Source organism: Epinephelus fuscoguttatus, linkage group LG22, assembly GCF_011397635.1.
Source record: "Epinephelus fuscoguttatus linkage group LG22, E.fuscoguttatus.final_Chr_v1".
NCBI lineage: Eukaryota > Metazoa > Chordata > Actinopteri > Perciformes > Serranidae > Epinephelus > Epinephelus fuscoguttatus.
In genome coordinates this window covers 21,732,577-21,756,769 of record NC_064773.1, presented here as the reverse complement: position 1 = coordinate 21,756,769, position 24,193 = coordinate 21,732,577, and the positions used below count along the sequence as shown (strand labels likewise).

Here is a 24,193-nt window from a genome sequence, read left to right as displayed (position 1 = left end):
TGACCATATTTGTATGAGAGGGTGGAGCTAACCCAAATTCTGGCTGCTAGCATAGATAGCATGTTGCATTTACAACTATGGCTAACTGTAATGTTGCTAATGCTAATTTTCACTAGCATAAAAAAGGCTCAAAAACATTAAAATGCATTTAACAGAAAAACAGAACGTCCAAGTCCTTAGAGGGTTTTTTAGTATAACTAAATGCAGAAAAATACTTTCTTGGGTAATCACAATGTTTAACAGCAGTTAACTTTCGTGAACTGAAAACAGACTGAAATAGCCATGCCTATGGCTATACTCTGTCAGTCTGCGGTTATGTTATTTAGATTCAGATTTCTTTATTGTCATTGTCCAAACACACAATGAAATACAGGTGCATTCAAGGACCAGGCTCAGATAGTGTTTGGTTTAGTGTTGTCACGGTACCAAAATTGGGACCCACGGTATGATACCAGTGAAAGTATCATGGTTCTGAGTAGTATCACGATACCACAGCAAAAATGAGGCGGATGTGCCTTTTGTCATTTCTAAAAAGATAAATCACTTTTCTGTAATACATCAATGATATTTCAATAGAATAAATTACTTATTGACTTATTCATACTTCAAAAACAGCATCAATAAGTGATTAACATAGGGGGGATCAAAATAAAATAAAAAAATATAATAAAAATCAACCAGTCACCCTCTTCCTCTGATAAGTTAAGAACAGTCCCTTAAGTGCAGTGAGGTTTGTGGACCGTTACCTGCCACAAAGAGAGAAATTTGAACAACTCGTCTCTCCTCTGACACATCACATACCTGTGTGCCGCCACGCCTCGGCTGTTCGGGTATTTCTGGGCAGTCATGACACCAACGAAGAGGAAATTGGTTACTACGGTACTCCAACATTATGGTATCATGTGTATTGTGATGTTTTAGTACCGTTGGTACCAGTGTACCATGCAACACTAGTTTGGTTGTATTAAAAGAACCCTTTAATGACTTGGATGTTCTATTTTTCTGTTAAATACATTTTGTTTTGGTGTTTTTGAGCCAGTTTTTTTGTGAGTGAAAATTAGCATTAGCATTATCACAGTTAACCATGGCTGTAAATACAACGTGCTAAATAGCAGCCAGCGCTAGGGTTAGCTTTACCGTCTCGTCCAAATATGGTAATTTCTTACCAAAATGCCATGGTTATTACCTAACAAGTGGTGTTGCCATGGTAGCGTCTTGTCAACAGATGGCGCCCAACTGTCACTCAAAGCAGCCATACCCTTAGTCATGTATAACTTTAAGCCTTTATAACATTTAAATTGGTAAGTTTTATCAAAATTCACCTTCTGTACAGTTGTCATGAATGGAGAAATTGGCTATGGAGACCAAAACTGGTTTTTGCAGCAAACTGTAAACATGTTTACATTGGGCATTTTAACATTGGGGTCTATGGGAATAGACTCAGTCCTGGAGCCAGCCTCAAGTGGCCGTTTGATGAACTACAGTTTTTGGTACTTCACGTAGGCTTCACTTTCCAGTCCCAAAGGCTGCAGCTTGGTCTATAAAACACATTGTAGTTTCAGAGGGTTATAAGACTATTTCTTGGCCCGGACTAGTAACATCTTGGAGTCTTGTCATCTTAGTGAGGTTATCTTGCAACCAGCAAAGACTTTGTATTAAACAAATGAGATAGAAAGTGTCAGTTAATAAGCTTTAGGGGTGGTGATTTGCAGATTTTAGGCTTTGGACAGTCAACCTACCTGCATCCCCCTGTTTCCAGTCTTTGTACTAAGCTAAGCTACCTAGCTGCTGGAAGTAGCTTCATATGTAAACTGCAGACATGAGAGTGGTATCAGTCATCTCATCTGAATATGTAATGTATTTGCCAAAATGTGGAACCATTCCTCTAAGAGATTCCTAATCAGATTTGAGAAACTGTAGAGGCTGGGTTCAGGTTTTCTTTCTTCATGCTAAAGAACCGTTTCATTAACAGGCTTCATCACAGCCTGTTAACCTTTATTCTACCTGTCAGTGGTGTGCCCCGGCAACATTTGACATGTCTGGATATCCCACCTGTCTGACTTTACACCCACTTCTTGTTACATAACATTATTATAGACAAACACTAAAGGTCACAAACGTTCATGAAACCCTTTGACTCACTATTAGGGTCTGGAAAAGTTCCGTATAATTTGGACAGCATGAGTGGAGAGTAACTCAAACTTGATTGTACTTTGTTTTACTCTGTTCTACACTAGTTGTCATTAACAATGTATCATTAGCTAATGCATATAATTACTGTTGATTATGAGAATATATATATTGAGTTAGATAGCTTGTTTTTTATTGTGTCCTTATATTTTGTTTCATTATTTCTGCCTTTTTTTCTTTTTTTACAATTTTGTTGATTGTAAGCATTAAAGACAATTTTTTCACAATATATGATCACAATATGAGTCTTAATTCATTTTCTTTAATTTGTTTTAAACATGCTCTAGTAAGACTGCAAAAGGCTTCTTACTTCTAACTTATTTTTTGTCTGTCAGTTTACATGTCAGGTTATATATATCCTTTACATATGCTAAAAGCTAAGGAAGTGAGCCAAAAGAAACCCTTACACCTTAAAATAAAAAGAAGAGGAAAAATAAAATACACATCTCAAGACAACACATGAGCATGAGCAGGGTCAGTGAAACTACTAACCCAGGGGTCATTCATCTTAATAATGGCGGTCCAGTCTCCAGTTGTGCACCCGTTGACTCGACAGACTGGGTGAGTTCATTTACAATTCCTCCTGTGGGATGTAAGAAATGTAATTTGAAGCTCCAACCTTAGAAAACAGAGATCTCTTTTACAGTCCCTCAGCAGTGAAAAAGTAAATGATGATGCTATTAGGAGTGTCTGAAGTGTTTGGTGTTTTAATGTTTTAACCATACTAGTTTGTAGCCTTTACACCCCCCACCAGCCAGGTCAGCCGGTGCGGATCACAGGTAAACTTACTCATCAGTACTTCTCCATTAAGTAAATCTGTAAACTATAATACTACCTCATCTTTGTCTTTGCACATGCGCAACCACGGATTAGTCTGGCCTGCTTAAAGTTGAAGGTTGACCTAGACGTTGAGTCCCTTTGTGTTTACTTTGTGACTCACCAGATGTGTTTTGTCTTTCTTCTATTGGACAGAATGTTTATTTTGCGATTGCACCTAAAAAAACAATCCCATGTTGTATGATTGTTAAGCCCTGTTGTTACCACACCAATACTCTGATATTGCTTTACTTTAGATGGAATGGAAAGGATACACACTCATTTTATTAGGTACACCTTGGTAGTTCCAGGTTGGACCCCTTTTGCCTTCAGAACTGCCTTAATTCTTTGTGGCATAGATTCAACAAGGTGCTGGAAGCATTCCTCAGAGATTTTGGTCCATATTGACATGATAGCATCATGCTGTTGCTGCTGACTTGTCGGCTGCACATCCATGATGCGAATATCCCGTTCCACCACACCCCAAAGGTGCTCTATTGGATTGAGATCTGGTGACTGTGGAGGCCATTGGAGTACAGTGAACTCACTGACATGTTCAAGAAACCAGTTTGTGATGATCTGAGCTTTGTGACATGGTGCGTTATCCTGCTGGAAGTAGCCATCAGAAGATGGGTATACTGTGGTCATAAAGGGATGGACACAGTTAGCAACAACGCTCAAAGTGCGCCAAGAAAATATCCCCCATTCTGTCACACCACCAGCCTGAACCGTTGAAACATGGCAGGATTGATCAATGCTTTCATGTTTATAGTACATTCTGTCCCTACCTTCTAAATAGCAGGAACCAAGACTCATTAGAGCAGCCTATGTTTTTCTAATCTTCTATTGTCTAATTTGGGTAGCCCATGCCAACTGTAGCCTCAGTTTCCTGTTTTCTAGCTTACAGGAGTGACACCTGGTTTGGTCTTCTGCTGCTGTCGCTCATCTGCTTCAAGGTTCGAAATGTGTATTCAGAGATGCACACAGTATGCATGTTTTCTGCATACTTCAGTTGTAACAATTGGTTATTTGAGTCACTGTAACCTTTCCATCAATGCAAACCAGTTTGGCCATTCTCCCTCTGACCTTTGACATTCAACAAGGCATTTCTGCCCAGAGAACTACTGTTCGCTGGTTATTTTCTCCTTTTTTTGGATCGTTCTAAACCTTAGAGATGATTGTACCTGAAAAAACAAGTACATCAGCAGTTTCTGAGCAACTCAAACCAACCTGGCACCAACTATTTTCTTTCTACCACACTACACCCACCAACCAGATCACCACGGAGAAGAAGCATGCATCTACTCATGGATGAGGGGCTCATGCTTGTGACAGTGTTAGATAATGATGTGATTACTGGCATCCTCTTTGGCTGAGATGTAAGGTTAGCTAGCTCAGTGGTGCTAGGAAAGCTAGCAGTAGATGCACTCTTCCTTCTGTGTGGTGATGTCTGCCTTCTCTCGAACAGCTGTGTCACTGCACCACTGAGCTAGCTAACGTTACAGCTCAGCTGAGGAGGAGACCATTAATGTTTATGATTTCTGTCATAATTTCTGCAAAGAACATTCTGAAGTGTTTTTGGGCGTGTTGAGCACCATAAGCTAAATGTCCTCTATTCCAGTATATTAACAGCATGTATAAACAGCACTACAGGTAAAAGGGAAAATATGTGTTTCAGTCAGGAACACTTGCGTCAAAGAACACTTAATTTCCATTTGCAGTATTATATTTGGCAATATGGCTCTGTCCTGGGGACTCTGTCTTTCCACGCACCTACATGGAAAGAGCACACCTCTCTGCCCTTCCGCATGCAAACAAGGAAAGCCTGAGGCAGAGAGAGCAAACCTCCCTGCCCTTCCATGTGCCTACATGGAAAGCCTAAGGCGGGGAGAGCAGCAGCAAAGACCCCCCGGGAACAGAACAGAGCAGCATCAATGACAAACAGAAATGACATTGATAAGTCAGACACAACATGAAAAGGAGGAGCTGGGGTGGAGGTGGGTTGCAAAGTGGCTTGCAGAGGAAGCAGCAACAGTAGGCAGGCCAGAGCAGTTTAAATAGGGCGCCCTGAATGTAGCTGAGCTTGATTTGGGATGAACTGTCCCTTTAATCACCTTTCTTCCCCATTCCAGTGTTTGGTTTGAGCTTCAGCAGATTGCCTTGGCCATGTCTACATGACTAAATGCACTGAGTTGATGCTATGTGATTGACCAATTAGATATTTGCATTAACAAGCAGTTGAACAGGTGTACCTAAAAAGTGGCCGCAGAGTGTAATCCCACTTTATTTCATTCATCCACTCAGTTTTATTTTCCCTTAATGTGTTGCTGCTCCCAAACCTGTGTGCACTGTCTGATTTGACCAGCAGGCTGTACTCTATACAACAAAATATCCACTGTAAGGTATTGTCACTGAGGGTGTCTCTGCATCTATTAACCAAAGTCAATCAGACAGGAAATATGTAATGTAGAATTAAAAAATAATGTTAAAAAGCATCTATTACTAATATGCAGCAGGTAAGAGTTACTGATGATCCAAGGTGGCCTGATGCAGTAGCAATCTGCATTCCTGTCTGATGGCACCTGAAACTAAATACAGTGACAAAAGACATGCACATCACGTGCACCGAATGCAAAATCCTTGGGTCAAGTTTAATTTTTCAGAGAAGGGAAGTGGTAAACACTTCCTTCACTGTTGCTGTGCAGGAATGTGAAGGCTCTTAATCTTAATCTTTGGAATTTGTGAGGGGCCAAAGCTGATTGAGTGACCTGCTGCCTGGCTGCCTGAACCCCCCACCGTTCACTGGACTAATACAGCATTCCCCGACACGTGTTCACACCGAGACACACTGTTAATGCTGAGAACCACTGTTCTATGTTTCAGGTCTTCATTAAAGCAGTCCAGCAAAATGCAAAGAATGAGTGGGGTTGATTTAGTGTCAGTCGATTAATGAAAGGCAGTTTGGATCTTCCTGTTCACTTCCGTTAAAACAAGCGTCTGATATTTTACCTTGTAAGAAAAAAATATCCAAAGGGCCTGGTTTGAAGTTACTAATCTGTCTCCCCTCCGCCTCCCCCCCTGTTCTCTTGTTGCTGTCCCCCTCCTGGACTTGCTGGCATGTGTGTGGAATAAAAATGTGCGAGGCCTTTTGTCCTGCTGGTTCCAAGTAACTGCTCTGCCTGCACACAGGAGAATAGGAGCTTGGGAAGAGCAGGTTTTCCTCCTCTCAGCAGGAGGAGAGACACATGGCTGCTTAAGGAGGAGCAGAAGAAGAAGAGAGGGGAGACCCCTGTCCCCTCGGCCTGGAGATGCACTAGGTAAACTGTCAAACTTCCTCAGTAGTTGCTTTGCAGTTTGCAGCTTCTCTGTATAACAAACTTTGTGATTGTCTCACTGTCACAGAATGGATCTTTAAAGACTAAAGGTCGGCTGCACTTTTGAGTTAACTATGTAAGAGCTGAGCTGAGTAACTGGACCTTCAACATCAAAACTTATTGGTTAAAGTAACTTTACTGTCAGGTTTCCCCTCTGCTCAAGTTTCCCAGAGGACAAATGAGCTGTCATGGGAAACCATTTTCCTCTCTGATATGGATTCAGCCTGCAGCTCCTGACGCTTTCTGAGCTGAGAGCACTGTGAGGAGAAGACGCTGGTGGAGTTTACACAGGTACCACAACAGCTGCTCTGTTTTCATTCACTTGGCTCAAGTGACAAGATTGGCTTTGTATTTCAGTACCATAAAACTGCTAATAAGTTGATCAGTAAAAATCAATGTTTCAAGGATTACAATGTTTCAATTCAAGATGATTGTTAGTGTAAGTAGACAACTGCCAACTTCAGTTATGATAGTTATAACTGAATCTATAGTTATACAATCAGTTATATTTTGAGAAAATTAACATTTGTTTGGTGCCATTTAATGTGGTCTATTGTAGAAATATTTTATACAAAATGTAAATTTAAGTTATGTGAAATGAGTGGTTAAAGGTCCAGTGTGTAGAATTTAGGGGGACATATTTGCAGAAATGGTATAAAATATTCATAACTATGTTTCCATTAGTTCATAATCATTTGAAACTATAACTGTAAGAATCATGTTTTTGTTACCTTAATGAGTGATTTATATCATATATGGAGCTGAGGCCTGTACTACGAAGCAAGTTCAACTTACCCAGGATATCTTCTCGTTATCTGGTTTGACTAACCCTAACAGGGGCGAAAATCCCATTTCACAGTTGGGGGGGACAATAAACAGTAAAATTTTAGAGAATAATTCTAGGGGGGGGGACAAGGAAAAAAAGTTGTAGCCTGTCTTTTATACAGCATCTTTTACTGCAATTTGACGCTTTAATCTTCTCTCTATCTCTCCAACAGGCAGAGTGAATGTCTATACTAACTAAACTAAAAATAAAATTTAACATTTCCTGCAATTAAACTGGTAAACTGGTTTATAAACACTGTGTTGTGAAATCTGCCGCTGCGCACCTCACAACCATGCGTAATAGTCGCGCATAATGACCGCTCCTCGTCTGCACGTCTTTGATGTTTGTCTCACTGACAGGTGGAGAGCCTACAGACAGGTACCCATACGTGCCGCTCCGTCATAACTGTGCGTAATAGTTGCGCGTAATGACCGCCCCTTGTCAGTTAGACTGCACGTCTTTCATGTTTGTCTCACTGACAGGTGGAGAGCCTACAGACAGGTACCCATTGCTCTGCCACTGACTGCTCTTGTCCTGTCCTCTCCCTCTTCTTTCTCCCCTGTCCTCTCTGACTATCACTAAACTCTGAGCTTAATCATTAGCTTTTAGCTTAGCAGCACTGGTAACTGAGTAGGCTTTTGACCAATGCAGGAGAAATGTTGCAGACAGTTTATATTATCAGCCTGGGCCTGGGGCCGTTGGAAAGAGTGTAGGATATACCACTACTAGGAATGGGAGGGGGGGACTAAATCTTTTAAGATTTAAATAGCACATTATTGCGCGATTATAATGAGCACCGCTTACATTGTGCTTTTAATAAATACTACTGCATTGTTCAAAAATTATTGTGTCTCAAATGATTCTAGGGGGGTACAGCTTTACTGTAGGGGGAGTCATGTCCCCTCATCCCCCCCAGGATTTCCACCCCTGACCTAACATAGACCATCTGGATAATCGGTACTACAAAGCTGGTTAACAACTTGTTCAGTCAACTCTGGGTTTTCCTATCCAGCCACAAGCATGTTCATGTGAAAGAGGCAGGGATGTCAATTATGAGCGACATCATCAGAACCTTGAATAAAGTAGACTACTTCATGTGATACGAGATGAAACGGTAACGACAATGTCTGCGACTACGAGACAGTAAAATGTCAGTATAAATTCACCATCATCCGAGACTTAAATTACATGCAGTTATCACTGAGTTATGGGCCTATGTGACATTGGTATTTTTTGCTGCTTAGTTGGATGATGATAATACTATTCTGAATATGTCACATACTAAAACAGTTTAAAGTGATGCCAGACTGTTTCTGCTGCTGAAAGAAAGAGTGGAAAAATAGTTAATGACTGACGAGGTCTACCTGACCCAAATGTTACATTTACAATAACAGGAGCCAATTAAAAGTGTCTGGATTATTTTTCTAATAAAATATTATCTTTTTCTTTCTTTAGTTCTCATCACACAGGTGTCTCATTTTATTTTGAGCTGCAGTGATAGAATCAGAGTGTAAAAGTAACAGCATTGTCACTGCTGACTGAAATAAACAAATCCGGCTCAAATCATGTGTTTAGTGTGTAAATAATCTCTCAGTTTGTTCGAAGCTCTGTTTTAAAACCAGTGGAAATAGAGCCCTGGAGCAATGATCTGATTCTACTGACCGAAAACAATGCGTAGGCTCCACTTTTTTACCTGTCACTCTGAACCTTCGTCCATGGATACTTTTTTCTTCAGTGATCTGATCGGTCAGAGGTCGGGGTGTTGACAGGCTGCTCCAGAGCAACCAGCTTCGTAGTACTGAAAACCCAGAGTTAACCCTGAAGTTACCTCGCTAACTCCAAATCCTGCTTTGTAGTACAGGCCTCTGATCCTCTTCCTCAGAGTCGCCATATTGTTTCTAGACTAGAATCAGAAATCAGAAATACTGTTTTGATCCCTGTGGGGAAAGTGTGATTCGTTACAGTCACTCCAATGTAAAGAATAGAGAAATAGTGAAAAGAAGGAAGAATAACAGTATGAAATAGGAGTACACAAATATAAAGTAATACACTTTTCTTTAACTTGACCTTCCTTCTTTTATCTGTTGTCTATGTCTGCTTTTCTTGCAGTGGCCTGAAGGCAGGTAGATCGACCAGCAGACACACACTGAGTGTAGGATGGACAAAGCAGCAGAGGACGGAGAAAAGGTGACCAGTCAGCAGGCTCTGTGTGACCCTGATCAGCAGACCGGAAAACGCCCTGGCATCTCCACTCTCAAAGTACTGAAGGTTTTTTATGATCAACACTCCTCTGCTGGTTGTTATTATTATTCTGTTTTTCGTCATGGGTTAGAGTTCATTCTGTTAGTTCATTCTGTTCTGTTGTTCACTTAGAGGAAACTGAGCCAGAAAAAACATCAATGTGTTAGGTAACATGTGTTAGGCAATTCATCGGCTGTTTTCTTCCTAAAAAGACAAATATATATTTACAGCTTTAATTTGAAGGAGTAAATTGATTGTAAGGAACAAAACATTTAGAGGGAGCAAGTCTTCTCAGGCTTAGTGGAGACTCATGGGTACCCATAGAAACCATTTTCATTCAGATATCTTGAGGTGAGAATTAAAGGGACCCCCCTGAAAATGGCTATGCCACTTGTTCTCTCGCCAAAATTTAGCCTAACTTTGGAGCATTATTTAGCCCCTTCCTGACAAGTTATGCCAGCATGGTTGGTACTAGTAGATGCATTAGATTGTCTAGTGTCACAAGATACCACTTCTTTCAGTGACGCAGTAATGTCAGCCTCCCATTACTTTCTCCAGGGGGGTTCAGTAATAATTGTATCAGGGTGGCCATGGCCCCACTGCCCCCCCTTGGGGGTGCCACTATATAATAGATGGAGCAATAAATGCTTAAAATGTGAAACTCCCATCATGTTTTCGTCAGTTGAGTATTTTCAGAAATATGCTTTCCCCGAAAGTAGGTAGAATCAAGCCAAGAGCTGATTTTCGATGTGTTTTCAGCACTGTCAAACACTTCAGTATCAGTCCCGAGCTCAGCATCCTCTGATTGCAGCACTACATCAGCATGTGCAAAGTTTAAAGAGCATATCTTTCAAAACCCATAAGAATCAGAATCAGAAGATTTATTACCAAGTAAGTTTTCACTTGCAAGGAATTTTCTTTGGTTTTTGGTGCATACATTAAAGATACAGCAAAGCACTGATCAGCAGACCAGAAATAAAAGAAACCAAAAAGATACTTTAAAAAGTATCGGCACTATAACATGATAAATATGTACATCTCGGTGTCTTGTTCACGAGTGAGGGTAGAATTGAGCGTGAGGTGGATCTGCAGTTTGGTATAGCATCTGCAGTGGTGCGGGCGCTGGGCTGGACTGTTGTGGTAAGGAGGGAGCTGAGCCAGAAGGCGAAGCTTTCAATTTGCTGGTCCATCTACGTCCCAACCCTCACCTATGGTCATGAGCTCTGGGTAGTGACTGGAAGAATGAGTTTCCTTCGTGGGGTGGCTGGGCTCAGCCTTAGAGATAGGGTAAGGAGCCCGGGCATTCGGAGCTTGGAGTAGAGCTGCTGCTCCTTTGCATCGAAAGGGGTCAGTTGAGGTGGTTCGGACATCAGATCAGGATGCCTCCTGGGTGCCTCCTGTTAGAGGTGTTCCGGGCATGTCCCACTGGTAGGAGGCCCCGGGGCAGACCCAGAACACGCTGGAGGGATTACATATCTCATCTGGCCTGCGAACCGCCTTGTGGTCCCCCAGGAAGAGCTGGAAAGTGTTTCTGGGGAGAGGGACATCTGGGGTGCTTTGCTCTGCCTGTTTGCCCTACAATGAAAATGGATGGATGGATGGATCTATACAACAATTTCATTCAAGGCTACCTTGAATTAATGTGTGTAGATACTGGGTTGCAAAGCAAATTCTCAGAATCAGCAATGACAAAAAAAAAATCCGCGCAAAATATGTATACAGTTTTATGAGCTCTGATTGAGATTTTAAAGAGAGTTCTTAGCCCAAAGTAGTCCATATCTGTCAGAGTGACTGCGGCAAAAATTAAATTTAAGCTGAGAATGAAAGCCTCTGTAGCAATACAGCATAATACAGTAGATGAAATACTGTACATGCAGGAGAAATGCAATAATCCCCAATGGGAATTAACTGAGTAATAAAGGGACTCCAGGGTGCCCACACACAGACTGTGGAGGCTGCTATGGAAGAGGCAGGAGGCAGGAGGCATGGAGAGCCACACTAGTCTGAGTATTTTTGTGTAAGTGGCTTTAATCAATGTTTCTATGATAACAAAACATCAAACTGAGCTGTTTAAACATTTAAGATGAAAAATCAAAGTAGACAAAGCATGAAATGGTGGATATTTATTAGAAAATAACATTTACATCATGCAGTACTTGTCTGTTAAATTTATGAATTATTAGCCTATTTTGATGACTTATATTTCCCTTCATTTTTCCTAGTTGTTTATTGTGGCGATGTCCTTCGCCTGCTTCTCCAAGGCTCTGACGGGAACCTATATGAAGAGCTCCATCACTCAAATTGAGAGACGTTTCGACCTCTCCAGCACGCACATTGGACTCATAGATGGCAGTTTTGAGATGGGTAACATCTATATTTTTATTTAATTCTTAATTTTTTATTTTTATTTTTTTTTTAACTTTTGTTCTTGACACTTTTTCCCTTTGACTCTATAGCTGATGTTTTCTAAATATATAATTTATTTTCCTTTGCTCTCTTGGTTTCTCCTTCTTGGAGGTAGGCAACTTGTTGTTTCTTGCTGTGGTCAGCCATTTTGGGGCGAAGCTACATCGGCCCAGATTCATCGCTGTGGGCTGTTTCCTCATGGCTGTGGGGGCCTTTCTCACCGGCCTGACGCACTTCTTCATGGGCCGGTAAATGCCAACAAATACCTTATTTTCAGAAACCTTTGCAAAACAATGATCTTGATCAAATGAGCTTTGTCCAAGGAATACTTTACCTCCTAAATGACCATTTGTATATCAATTTCTGGTACTCATCTCATGTTACATTGAATATTGGAAGAAAACTTTGTTGTTCTCGCATGTCTCCATGGTGAACAAAGACTCTACAAATGGACAAAATCCTTGATGAACGTAAGTCATAGGGATGGGTCACGATTTTTGAATTTTCGAATAGTCGGGGTTTTTTTTTTTTGAAAAACTGATTTTTTTTTAATGCGACTATTACTATTCGCCGTCTTATTTCCCCCCTTTATTTGACATGCAATTCAGCTCCTAACCGCACGAGGGCAGTAAAGGATTACTACAGCGGTGTGAGATGGGCTACCAGCTAGTTTGATGCTCTTCTACAAACAGGAGAAACATGCAGAGACTGCTACAGTCATCAGAAAGTTCCATGTGGAACAACTTCGACAAAATAAACGAAAATGAGGTGCAGTGCAAACTCTGTGAGGCAAAGCTTGCGTATCACAAGTCTACAACAAGTATGCACAGTCATTTGAGAGCGAGGCACACAGGAGGCGGCGAGGGACCGTACGGCCGGGCACGTCAGCAGCACGACACGTCTGCAGCACGAGTCCTGTAGCAGCTCGCCCCCCTGTTAATCAATTACAGCGGCTCCACTGGCAACGGGAGCGGCATGACAACCCCCGTCTGCTGCGGGACAACTCTCTATTTTACGCGGCTCTTCTATTTTTGTCGCGCTATGCTGCCCTACGCGACTCTCCAGCAGATAAAAACTATATGAAATAGTGTGCTAAACGAGCACAATGTGTTTTTAAATGAATAAACCATTATCAGAGGTGATATGTGATGAATTTTTTTCATGCTTTTACCCATGTTTATCTGTGACGTGTAAATGTCCGTGGCGGACATTTAAAAGCGAGCAGATGACAAACAATACAGTAAACTTGTAGATAACTCAAATATATGTAATAACTTAGGTGGAAAATGCTTTAACATTTCATGCAGCCTACATGCAGCCTCTCGACTCGGCAAACAGTAAACAACCCCACTGGCTTCTCTACGTGTTGCTTCCGTACGCAGTCAGAGGAGCCCAAATGAATACGCCGCGACACTACGCTGATGTGACGCGTTTGCAGCCGGTGGAGCCCGGCCGTAATGATGAATGGATCTCTGTGTGCATTCGGGAGGGGATGGGGGAGGGAGGGGGTCGATTATTCGAAAATCGTCGAATAGTTGCCATGATTTTCGAATAGTGTTTTTGCTTGTGCTGCCCATCCCTAGTAAGTCATGGGGTCCACGTTTAACAAAAATAGAGCTATATCAAAACATCCATTGACAAACTTTCACACAACTTGTGTACTGTAATCCAAGTCTCGAGTTGTGTTTAAGTTAATAAATTGTTTGTTTTGATATAGTTTTAGTTGTTGTTACACTTGGACCCCTATGACTTCAATTCATTAAAAATTTTCTCCATTCATGGATTCTTCTTTTACCATGGAAGCATGCGAGAAAAACAAAGTTTTCTTCACAAACTCAAAGTAACATAGGGTGAGTAACTGATATACAAACGATCATCTGGGAGATGAAGTATTCCTTTAATGTCTCATTGTGGTTTTCACAGCTACAAGTACAACACAGTCATTCAGGTTTACCAGAATGACACTGCGAACATCGCCGCCTGTGCGGATCCACTGAAAACAGAAGTACCTGAAATTCACATGGCGCCTTCTGTGGAGCGCAACAAATGTAAGACTGGGGGCTGCACGCTGGGGTCAAATGGGTGCCTTTAAATGATTTCCACTGTCATATTCCACATTTCTTCATTTAAATCTACAGTAGGAAACAGTTTTATGGAACAAAATACACTCAAAATGTTTTCCATGCCAACTGGTACAGTCAAAATTCAAATTTACCTTGCGCAGCTTCAGCATACAAACAGTATACAGTTATACTTAGGTACGAGTTGAAATTGATTAATCAGTCAGGACAAACTATACAAGATACCTTTGCTATGGCCAGTGAACAACAAACGACACCGGCAGCATGAAAGAGACTTACATGAAACCTGGTTAAAAAGCCTTAACAAGTTACTGGCATTCTTCCAACCATCCCTGGAATGCACTGATCCTGGTCTGACCTTCAAAGTCACTCACCTCCCGTGCTGTCTATGTTCTGCACAGAGCTGCTGAAGTCGTTCTGTATGTGGACTGCAGAGCAAGGCAACATGAGATGAAAGCTTAAAAAAGACAGAAAGAATAATATGTGGGACCATCAGATCTTATTTACTAGCATCACTGAGAAAGCAGACATATTTTTGGTAATAAATTCAGCTTGGACACATATCTGTTTATCAGTTTTACTTCCCTGAGATGGGCTTCAGCTGATATGTTTCTTCAGTCTTTCTATTGTTGAGCCATAATTAATCATTTCCCTCACATAAATCACATCATACAGCCACAGAAAGTAGTGTATTGATCCTGTTCTGCTGCTCTGATGAGATGTATTTGAAAAGAAACATAATATGGAAGTCACAATGCCGTGATATACAAGCTTTAAACCGCATCCTGTTACACTGATATTGAATCAACACCACATTGTATTCCTACATCTGGTTTAAGGTAGACTTAATAATTGAGGCCACAGACTTCATTTTCTCTTTCTCAGTAACTTGTGAATAGGGAGGGGTTTGTGATACACAGGCACCAACACCTTCTTTTAGAAGCAAAATTAATAGAAGATTCTGTGTAACCAAATCAACATGAAAAATGTTTGCTTTGTACATTTCTGCGGGATATGTCACATTTACATTTATTATGTAGTGGATATGTTGAAACTTTACATTTCAGCAATACTGTGGTTAAAGTGTGGTCAGGTTTACGCACAAAAAGCACTTGGTTATGGCTGGAAAAAGAAACACAGTGATGCCTTGGTTAAAAAAAAAAAAAAAAAAAACACTTTTCATGGCACTATTCCGGCAGAAAACACCAACACATTCTCGCTCTGACCTTGTCACATATTAACGTTTGGTCATGGACTTTCCACGTCCAGATACGACGTGCAAGGTACCCTGGGTGCGTTGGTTGTTGACATTCTCGGACACCGTGTCAAGTTCTGCCTGTTAAATGCATCATCTTCTTTCAAAATACACTACTGTTTTCACAGGAAATTAACGTTAACATACAGTCTCTTTCAAAATAAATGCACTAGGTGAAAGTTGTTGATTGAAAGGGTGAAAGTCGTTCATTGGACGCATCCACCACCCATCCCACCTTCCCCACTCGGACTTTCACCACCTTAACCTTTCTTCTTGTCTTCAGTGTTTCCCCCTTACACCTTGAAAATATAACGGCAACTGGCCACGTATCATGCCGATTGTAACGGACGGCTTTTTTCGTCTGTGTCCGACGCTGCAAGTCACTGCCCAAGCGCCGGATTTCAACGACTTCAGAGTGAGAACATATTGAAAACACAGCCATTTGTCAATAAAAAACAACCACTTTTTGTGGTGCTATCCTGGTAGGAAACGCAGCAATGTCTTGATATAAAATGATTGCTTTTCATAGCCACGCAGTATTGAGTTTCTAAAAAACATCCACATTTGGTGGATAAAAGGCTGCTTGAACTACAGCGATGGCTTGCTGAAAACTACTGTTTTTTTTCATTTTGTTGGTCTTGAACAGTGGTCTGCAACTTCCTTGCTTCCCTGCTTCACCTCCCTATGACGTCAGTTCATATATTACGACACCGTAAAATATGATACATTTGATATGTGGAAATGTGACATATTTGTGGTTTGCAGCAAAGTACAATGCCAACATTTTCTTCTGGGGACTGGGCCAATCTATGAATGGTGCAGTCAATACACACATATACACACATGGACCACGTGGTTCAAACTACTTGTAAAGATATTTATCTGCATTTAAGTTTGGGAGACGTTGGTGATTTTAAACATTTATAAACATTTAATACATCAGAGATAGTACAGAGTATATAGAGTATCAGATCTTTGCAACAAAATCAATACCATGCTCTCTTATTGTGTGTGTTTTATGGAGCCTGTGTGAGAGAGTCTGGGTCCCACATGTGGATCTATGTGTTCCTGGGCAACGCTCTGCGGGGCATTGGAGAAACCCCCGTCGCACCTCTGGGCATCTCTTACATCGACGACTTTGCTAAAGCAGAGAACTCACCCTTCTATATAGGTAAGATAACATAACTCATTTGGGGTTTCCAGTGGGATTTTGGCAGAGTTCAGATGTTAAATATTGTCAGATACCAACACTTCAATATATCTTTAAAAACAAAAGTAATGCACTCAAATATGTGCATGTCTCACAAATTTTGAAATGCTGCAATCTAGTGTGACAGTGTCTTAACTCTTAGCAAATATATTCCCACTGGAGTTCTGTTAAAATGTCTCTTTTCACCTCATCCTCCTTCTCCTCATGTTGTGATTTGCAGCTTGTCTCCAGACCATTACTCTCCTGGGCCCCATGTTTGGCTTCCTCCTGGGCTCCTATTGTGCCAAAATATATGTTGATATTGGATTTGTAGACCTTGGTAAGTGGAATGTGTTTGTTTTGCAGAAAGTGTCTATCATCAGTTAACGCTAGGCTAATCAGTTAGCTACCTGCAGCTGATAAAATCTGCAATTGACAGTCTTCATTTCAGCAGACAAAATGGACCATCATGGGCTAGAAATGAGAAGCCTGCTCTTGTCTAACTGTTTCTGAAGTCAACGACTTACTGTTTAAAAATTACCTAAACTTATGAATGAAACACCCCCTGTGTAGACAGGCTGATAAAGTGTAACCAAAGAAAGCTTCATGTTTTGACAGGAGAAATGTAAGGACTCCAGTTTTTTGTTTCAGACTGATTTTACTCCGAGCCTGCTGCTCATCGGGCACGCCACCGTAAAAATAGGCTCAAACCTGTCAGAACATGTTAGTGAAGACTCCTCTGAGTGTCCCTTTGAGGAAGTGTCTCGACTCTCACAGATAGATAAAGTAAAATCAATAATTAATGTGTCAAACAAACTTAATCAGTCCACCTAAAATGTGCAGTGTCGCAGTCCCCCAGCCCTGATAATATTAGCCTGTTATTTTCCCAAAAAAGATCTGATGTCCAGCATGGTCACGTGAAAGACTGAAGACAGATTGATATTCTAAATGTCACTTGTGAAAAAATGAAACTTAAACACACATCAGGCCTCCTGCTGCACTCATTCAAATGCTTTCTTTGTGCATCCAGAAAGTGTGACGATCACTCCGAAAGATGCCCGCTGGGTGGGCGCCTGGTGGATGGGCTTCATGGTGTCCTCCGCCCTCCTGCTCATCTCCAGCATTCCCTTCTGGTTCCTGCCCCGCTCGCTGCAAAAGCAGGAGGGAGACGAGGGCAAGCCAGTACTCAACAGTGAGACCCGGGACGGTACAGAGGACGCCCCCAACAACAATCACAACCTCAAGCTGACTGACATCGCTAAAGGTTGAGACAAACCTCTTCTTCCTCCCACAACAGAACACTGATGACGCTCAGTTGCATTTCCAGCTCAGATTGACATATCAAGTACAGATTTGTGTGCAGGTTTATGGTCATTGCTTTTATTTTTACGGGACGTCCTTCCACAGGGTTTCTCCCCTCGCTGAAGCGCCTGCTGGGAACTCCTGCCTACTTCCTGCTCCTTTGTGGGAGCATCCTGAAGTTCAACTCTTTCATCGGCCTGTTTACCTTCAAAGCCAAATACATGGAACAGCAGTTTGGACAGTCTGCCTCCAGAGCCAACTTCCTCATAGGTGAAAATGAAGTGCATTAACATAATTTCTGTATGTAGAAAACCTCCTACACCTACTGCAATTGATTGTTCATATACTAGACAGAATTTCACTTTTCACCAGCAGAGCACAGCTACCTTTCAACAGGCTAGGTGATGACGTTGCCAGAATGGTTCATCTCTGTTCACCAGTAGGAGTTGTTGAGCTTGGTTAACTTGGTGTTGTAAAGCATGTTTTGTTGTTTGATGGCTGTTTTGTTCTCTGACAATATGTTTTTTATGGCCAGTGTATGAGACCTACCTAGCTGTTAAAGTGCCCCGGTAGACATAGGGAATTCTGCAATTTACTGTCTGAACCCGTACATGGCAAAGCATACAAGGTTTGGTGTATTCTCTGCAAAAGGTGTTTCAGACTTGGCACAATGGGAATCAAGGCAGAGTGAGAAACACAAAATCGTCAAGACAATCTCCACAAGTCTTAAAGACTAATAGAAAAAAAAATATCTAGGGTGTCTGATAGTGAGAGACGTCCTACTGTAAGAGGTGTCTCCCAGTGTCTAGATCCCCTTGTGTTTCTCCTCCAGGTGTGTTGAACCTGCCAGCGGTGGCAGTGGGGATCTTTCTGGGAGGGCTGCTGATGAAGAGGTACAAACTGAGTTTGGTGTCAGGAGCACAGCTCTCCTTTGCCACATCCTTCATGGCGTACCTCCTCCTGCTGCTGAAGTTCGGCACCAAGTGTGACAACATTCCCATGGCTGGGCTCACCATCTCATACAACGGGTCAGTGCAGAGGGTTCATGAAGATGACCACGGCTTTAACAAACCAAAATAAAGTACTGTAGAGACTATTTATTACAGCCTTAACTTACAATTCAGATTTTTTCAGAGGCGCAACCTGCAGCTAATGTAAACTATACTTTGCAGGACGCGGGGTATATCATCTGACGAGAATACGCTTTTCTCAGAGTGTAACAGTGATTGCTCGTGTTCAGCAGAGGAGTGGGAGCCCGTGTGCTCAGACAGCGGCATCACCTACATCTCTCCATGTATGGCTGGCTGCCTCAGCTCCAGTGGATACGGCAAGAACACAGTAGGACTACACACAGAAGTTGTCACAGACCACATGTCAGAATTATATAAATAATCACATCTTACTATATAATGACGAAAACTCTGTCTGTGTGTCTGTGTACCTGTTCCATGTTTTTCTCCTCACTGACTTGGTCAATCCATGTGAAATTTGACACAGTGGTAGAGGGTCATGGGAGGATGCGAATGAAGCAATATTACATCAATTGGCCAAAGGGGGGCTCTATAGCAACCGATTGACATTGCAAACTTTGAATGGGCATATCTCATGCCCCGTATGTTGTAGAGACATGAAACTTTGCACAGAGATGCCTCTCCTCATGAGGAACAAATTTGCCTCAAGAACCCATAACTTCCGGTTATATAGACTTTCCGCCATTTTGAATTTTTTGAAAAACACTTAAAATCGATCTCTTCCTAGGAAGTTTGACCGATCTGCATGAAACTGGGTGAACATAATCTAGGGACCAATATCTAAAGTTCCCTCTTGGCAAAAGTTGGAAAACATACTAAAACTGAGCTTCTATAAGGCAATGAATATTGCGGAGGGCGTGGCTCATCACATAAAGGTGTATAACATCTCAAGGGTTTCACCCATCACCACGCAACTTTGTAGGCATATGACCACACATAATCTGAGGGGACCGCTCCATTATTGACCCCATCAAACAAAAAGGGGGTGCTAGAGAGCTGATTTCTTATCTAGGCCTAACCGCCATATTGATTTTTCCTAAACTTGGTAGATATGTAGAACAGGACGCCTCAAGGTGACTGGAGAAATTTAACTCTAATTGGCAACTGGGTGGCGCTATAACAACAGAAAAATGCTTAAAAATGGCTAAAATGCGACCGATCGCTGTGGCTCCCCCTGTGGACCAATGTTTGGGGTTTGTTTTCTAATTTTTGGTATAACTAAGTCATGGTATGGTATGCTGTACATAATTACAGAAACTCAGTCATTCTGTCTGTCCCACGTTTTTCTACTCACTGACGTGGTCAATGTGAAACTGCACGTAGGCACTGAGGATTGGCATAGGTAGTAGGTGACAAAGCTACCAATGGTTATGGACTAGTTTCTCACTAATTTAATGACTGATGGATGATAAGTTTATCAATCATTGATTCCCAGTAAGTTATCCCCCTACATTGCGGCTTCTCTCTCGTTACCAGGTCTTCCACAACTGCAGCTGTGTGTCCACCTCCTTCCCAGCAGGCAGCAGTACGTCTGTGAGGCTGGGCCAGTGTCCACATGCAAAGGACTGCAGCCGCAGTTTCACCTCCTACATGGCTGTTTCTGTTCTCAGCTCCTTCATCAACTCTCTGGGAGCCACACCTGGCTACATGGTCATCATACGGTCTGTGCACCCGTTACTGGCAAGAGGAAAATAGTTAGAACTAGGAATATTAGTGCTACTGTAGATCATTCTTATAATCTGAACTGAAGTGAGTGTGTTATCTATCTTCTCGTGTAACTCTCACCAAGAAAGCAAGTATGTTTATTACCCCAAATGTCAAACGATGCTTTTAAAGACACTGTCTGATGAAGCAACTTTCTTTGAAGTAGTATAGATAAGTGACCTGGTGTTGTTTTGTAATCACAGATGCATCTCACCAGAGCTTAAATCTCTTGCGCTGGGTATGCAGGCCTTAGCAACGAGGACTCTTGGTAAGCTTCATTCGTTTAGATGCATGAAAAGTACAATTTTATTTGATTTGGACTTGTTTTGGTTTTTAATTTTAGCACAGTTTCTGCTCCCCAAAGTAAAGCTGGTAAAAATGTCACCTTTATGCTGGGTTCACACTGGAGCTGTAAGCCTTGCGATATGTCAGTTATCACATGAGGAGTCACCTGGCTGTTCACACCAGATGCGCAGCATTTCTCTGCGCAGGTCAACAAGCGATTCAAGTCCTTGTTACACATAGAGTTCTATATGTGTCTGCTAGAGTCTGTACATGTGTCTGCTCGTCTGTCTTGCTCTCTGTTTTGACACAACTGACAAATATGTGGAACAAGTGGGCTTACATACTTTTAAAATCCCAATCACAAACAGCAGTGATAGCTACTGGGCTCTATCTACTAAATGGGCAGAGTATTAAATTTCCTCATGTTGAGGGTAGAAATTGAGGACTGTCCATTGTTCCGATGGCCCAAAATTCCAAAGCCCTGTTAGTCCGACAAAGGTCCCATTGGACTGGAAGTCCACTTCTCTGACAGCCCATTATCTCAAAAATAAACGCTCCAGTGTCATGTTTCTCCAAAAATACACACTCCCTGCAGTTAAACAACCCAATTGCTAGAAATAATATTTGCATTGTACAGTATGTTTCTATAAACCACTAGATATGTTACATTTGTACATTTTTTTCTAGCAGATACATTAAAACATTACATTTGTCAACAATGCTGTGGTGAATGTGAGGTTAGGTTTAGGCACAAAAAACACTTAGTTATGGTTGGAAGAAGATCAAGTTTTAGTTTAAAACACTCACATTTGGTAGCACAAAAGCAGCTGGAAAAGCAGGGATGGGTTGGTGAAAAACACCTACGTTCAAACGCTGCTGACACTGAAAGTAATTCCTTGGATTTTGTATTTTTAGAGAAACAAGACTTCAGAACAATGGCTGGGTTTTTTTTGTTTGTTTTTTTTTTAAGATAATGAGCTGTCAGAGAATTGGGCATTTGATCCAATGGGACATTAGGGGCTTTGGAATTTTGGGCCATCGGAACAATGGCATGGCACCTAAAGATCAGGAGAATGGAAACTCCAGGAGAACAGCATGGAGAGAGGTACCATCAGATCATTTTTTATCATACATGATATCCCTTATATAGCTTATAAGAGATTTAGTCTTTTTTTGCCAGATTTGGTTGCCGCTCACAGAAAAAATAACTAGATGCTGAAACTACCGCTGCAAATGCAGGGAGCTCGGTGCCACATCCAGTGTAAACAATCCACTTGGTTGACATAGGCAGTGAAAGGAACAGGGCACCGCTTTGTGGAAAATTGCTGTGGTTTGTGGCTCTTTCACGTCTGGTGTGAACCCAGCATTAGTCTAGTTTAGATTAGTCTTCAGATAATATAAGAAATACCATTGAGGGACACAATATTTCTCTCTGTTGCAATATTGTAACAGTACATATCTGGGTGATACCTTGTCTGTAGGTGGACTTCCTGCACCAGTGTATTTCGGAGCCCTGATTGATTCAACTTGCCTGAAGTGGTCGATCAAAAAGTGCGGGGGCAGGGGGGCCTGCCGCATCTATGACTCTGACATGTACAGGTACGCCATGGACTGAAAAAGTGTTTAGTTTTTCTCCACCACTTCAGATGCCACAGTAATAGATACTTCTGACATTTATTGCCTTTTGTCAATCTTTTGTCTTCCAGGCTGGTCTTCCTGGGTCTGATCACATGTCTCAGTGGTTCCTCATATTTCTTCATCATTGCTGTCATCGTCCTCCTCAGACGACAGTTTAAAAAACCAGAGCAGGAAACAGAGACGAAGGAAATTGAACTTAAGACAAACCGTAGTGCTGCTAAAATTTCCAAACGGCCTTACGTTCCCAAAGCTTGGGTGAGGACCACAACAGAACTGGAGGTTCACAGAACGGAGCAGCTCCCTCAAGGCCGCAGATTCAGCTCCACAAAGAACACTGAGAAGAGGCAACAGTTCGAATCTGTGACAGTGGAGTTAACTCCACTTCCGAGTGAAGAAGCAAAGATAGAGATGGACGGACTGAAGTCAGAGGAGGTGGTGAAGGAGGGAAAAGACGAGGTCTGCAAAGAGACGAATGTACATGTGGAAAAAGAGGACCATGTCACAGATGACAAGGAGTTAGAGAATGAAACAACACACAGCATAGAAACTGACGGCCTAGTAAACTAAGGTGTTTACCGATGTCTCTAACAAGTGGGGACCATTCTAGAAACGTTACTGAGTTTGGCCAAAAGTCACATTTATTGTCAAGAGGGACTTTTCATCTGAGCTATAGCACACTTCAGGCTAACACTATTCCCCCCTCTTTTATTACAGTGTAGTGCCATTATGTTGAAGTTAGTCCGAAGAGGAAATGGGCCACCAGTGATCCCTTTCACAGCTGTAGAAATAGCTGCAATACTTGGAATAAAAAATGGAATAGCACTGAGCGTGCACATCGACCAACGATTCAAATTATAGACTCATGTATGCACCTGATTGCACAGCAGCCCTTCGAGGCCCAAAACATTTTAGAGTAAACTTAATGGTTTTTCCTTTCATGTCAATAAATGAATCCTTGAATGTGTGATATTTATTGTCAGATTTTATCTATGCAGAGTCTCAACAACATACATGAAACCAGGGCTACCACAGTGTGATGTTGAGGATACAAATATCGTGAAAATGATGCCAGGGTTTTTTCTGCATAGACGATTACAAGGCCATTGCCTCCATCAAATTTCGTGCCACCTCCAGCTCTTGACAAAACTCTTATGGGTGTCTTCATGGGAAACACTATTTTCTAACAAGCACTGCACTTGTAAGTGCAATTGCAGCACTAGGCCGATGTGGTGGAGCTGTATCCTAATCAGCACAATGTGCCAGGAAAGGCACTGCCAACTAGAGGAAGAAAAGAGCTGTCTGTTTTTGTTTTTTGGCTGGACCACAGCAAAATTGTTTATGCTGGTAAAGTGTTTGCCCCCACAGCAGACAAATGACTACAGAAAACAAAACTCCTTTTCCCTGTCGTTTTATGTCTAAATATAATTAATTAAGACTGTTGCAAAGTTGGCATTTGTGACTGCTGCTCCATGCACCTTTACATGTGCCTGAACGCGTCTTGTACCAAGTATGTATAGCTGCATATGGAGCAGCTACATGGCTCGCCCACCATATCTAAGATCAGTCCCTCTTTATGAATGCATGATGGGCCAGACAGAGACCACACACTGAACAGTTAGGCTGTTATTCCACCAAGATCTCTGTGACTGTGAGCTGGATGTACATTCCTCAAACTGTGCAAAGGTATTGCACAGCATCTCTCATTTAAATAGTACATCATGCAGTATTGGACAAGTCCCCATTTAACGATGTAATGAACATGAACAGTCATTATCAGAGGCCACAGCACCATTACCTTTACTGACTCTGGCTACTTATCTGCTAATCATTCCCCTGTGACATTTGAACCCTCTTA

General features: G+C 41.8%; 1 protein-coding gene across 3 annotated transcripts; it reads left to right on the top strand.

Moving 5' to 3' along the window:
- Positions 1–6,156: 6,156 nt before the first annotated feature.
- LOC125882839 (solute carrier organic anion transporter family member 1C1-like) lies at positions 6,157–23,270 on the top strand. Of its 3 annotated transcripts, none has more exons than XM_049566736.1 (16): positions 6,157–6,323; positions 6,604–6,671; positions 9,316–9,465; positions 11,670–11,811; positions 11,969–12,101; positions 13,777–13,901; positions 16,214–16,360; positions 16,620–16,718; positions 17,409–17,642; positions 17,786–17,950; positions 18,513–18,708; positions 18,853–19,018; positions 20,188–20,372; positions 20,619–20,683; positions 22,182–22,299; positions 22,407–23,270. In XM_049566736.1, the coding sequence occupies exons 3-16, from the start codon at positions 9,364–9,366 to the stop codon at positions 22,903–22,905; spliced, it is 2,376 nt and encodes a 791-aa protein (XP_049422693.1). In that variant the 5' UTR covers positions 6,157–6,323; positions 6,604–6,671; positions 9,316–9,363; the 3' UTR covers positions 22,906–23,270. The 3 variants fall into 3 exon arrangements, with proteins under 3 accessions (XP_049422693.1, XP_049422691.1, XP_049422692.1); XM_049566734.1 differs by having other exon boundaries at positions 6,544–6,671; XM_049566735.1 differs by having other exon boundaries at positions 6,526–6,671.
- The last annotated feature ends 923 nt before the right edge of the window (positions 23,271–24,193 follow it).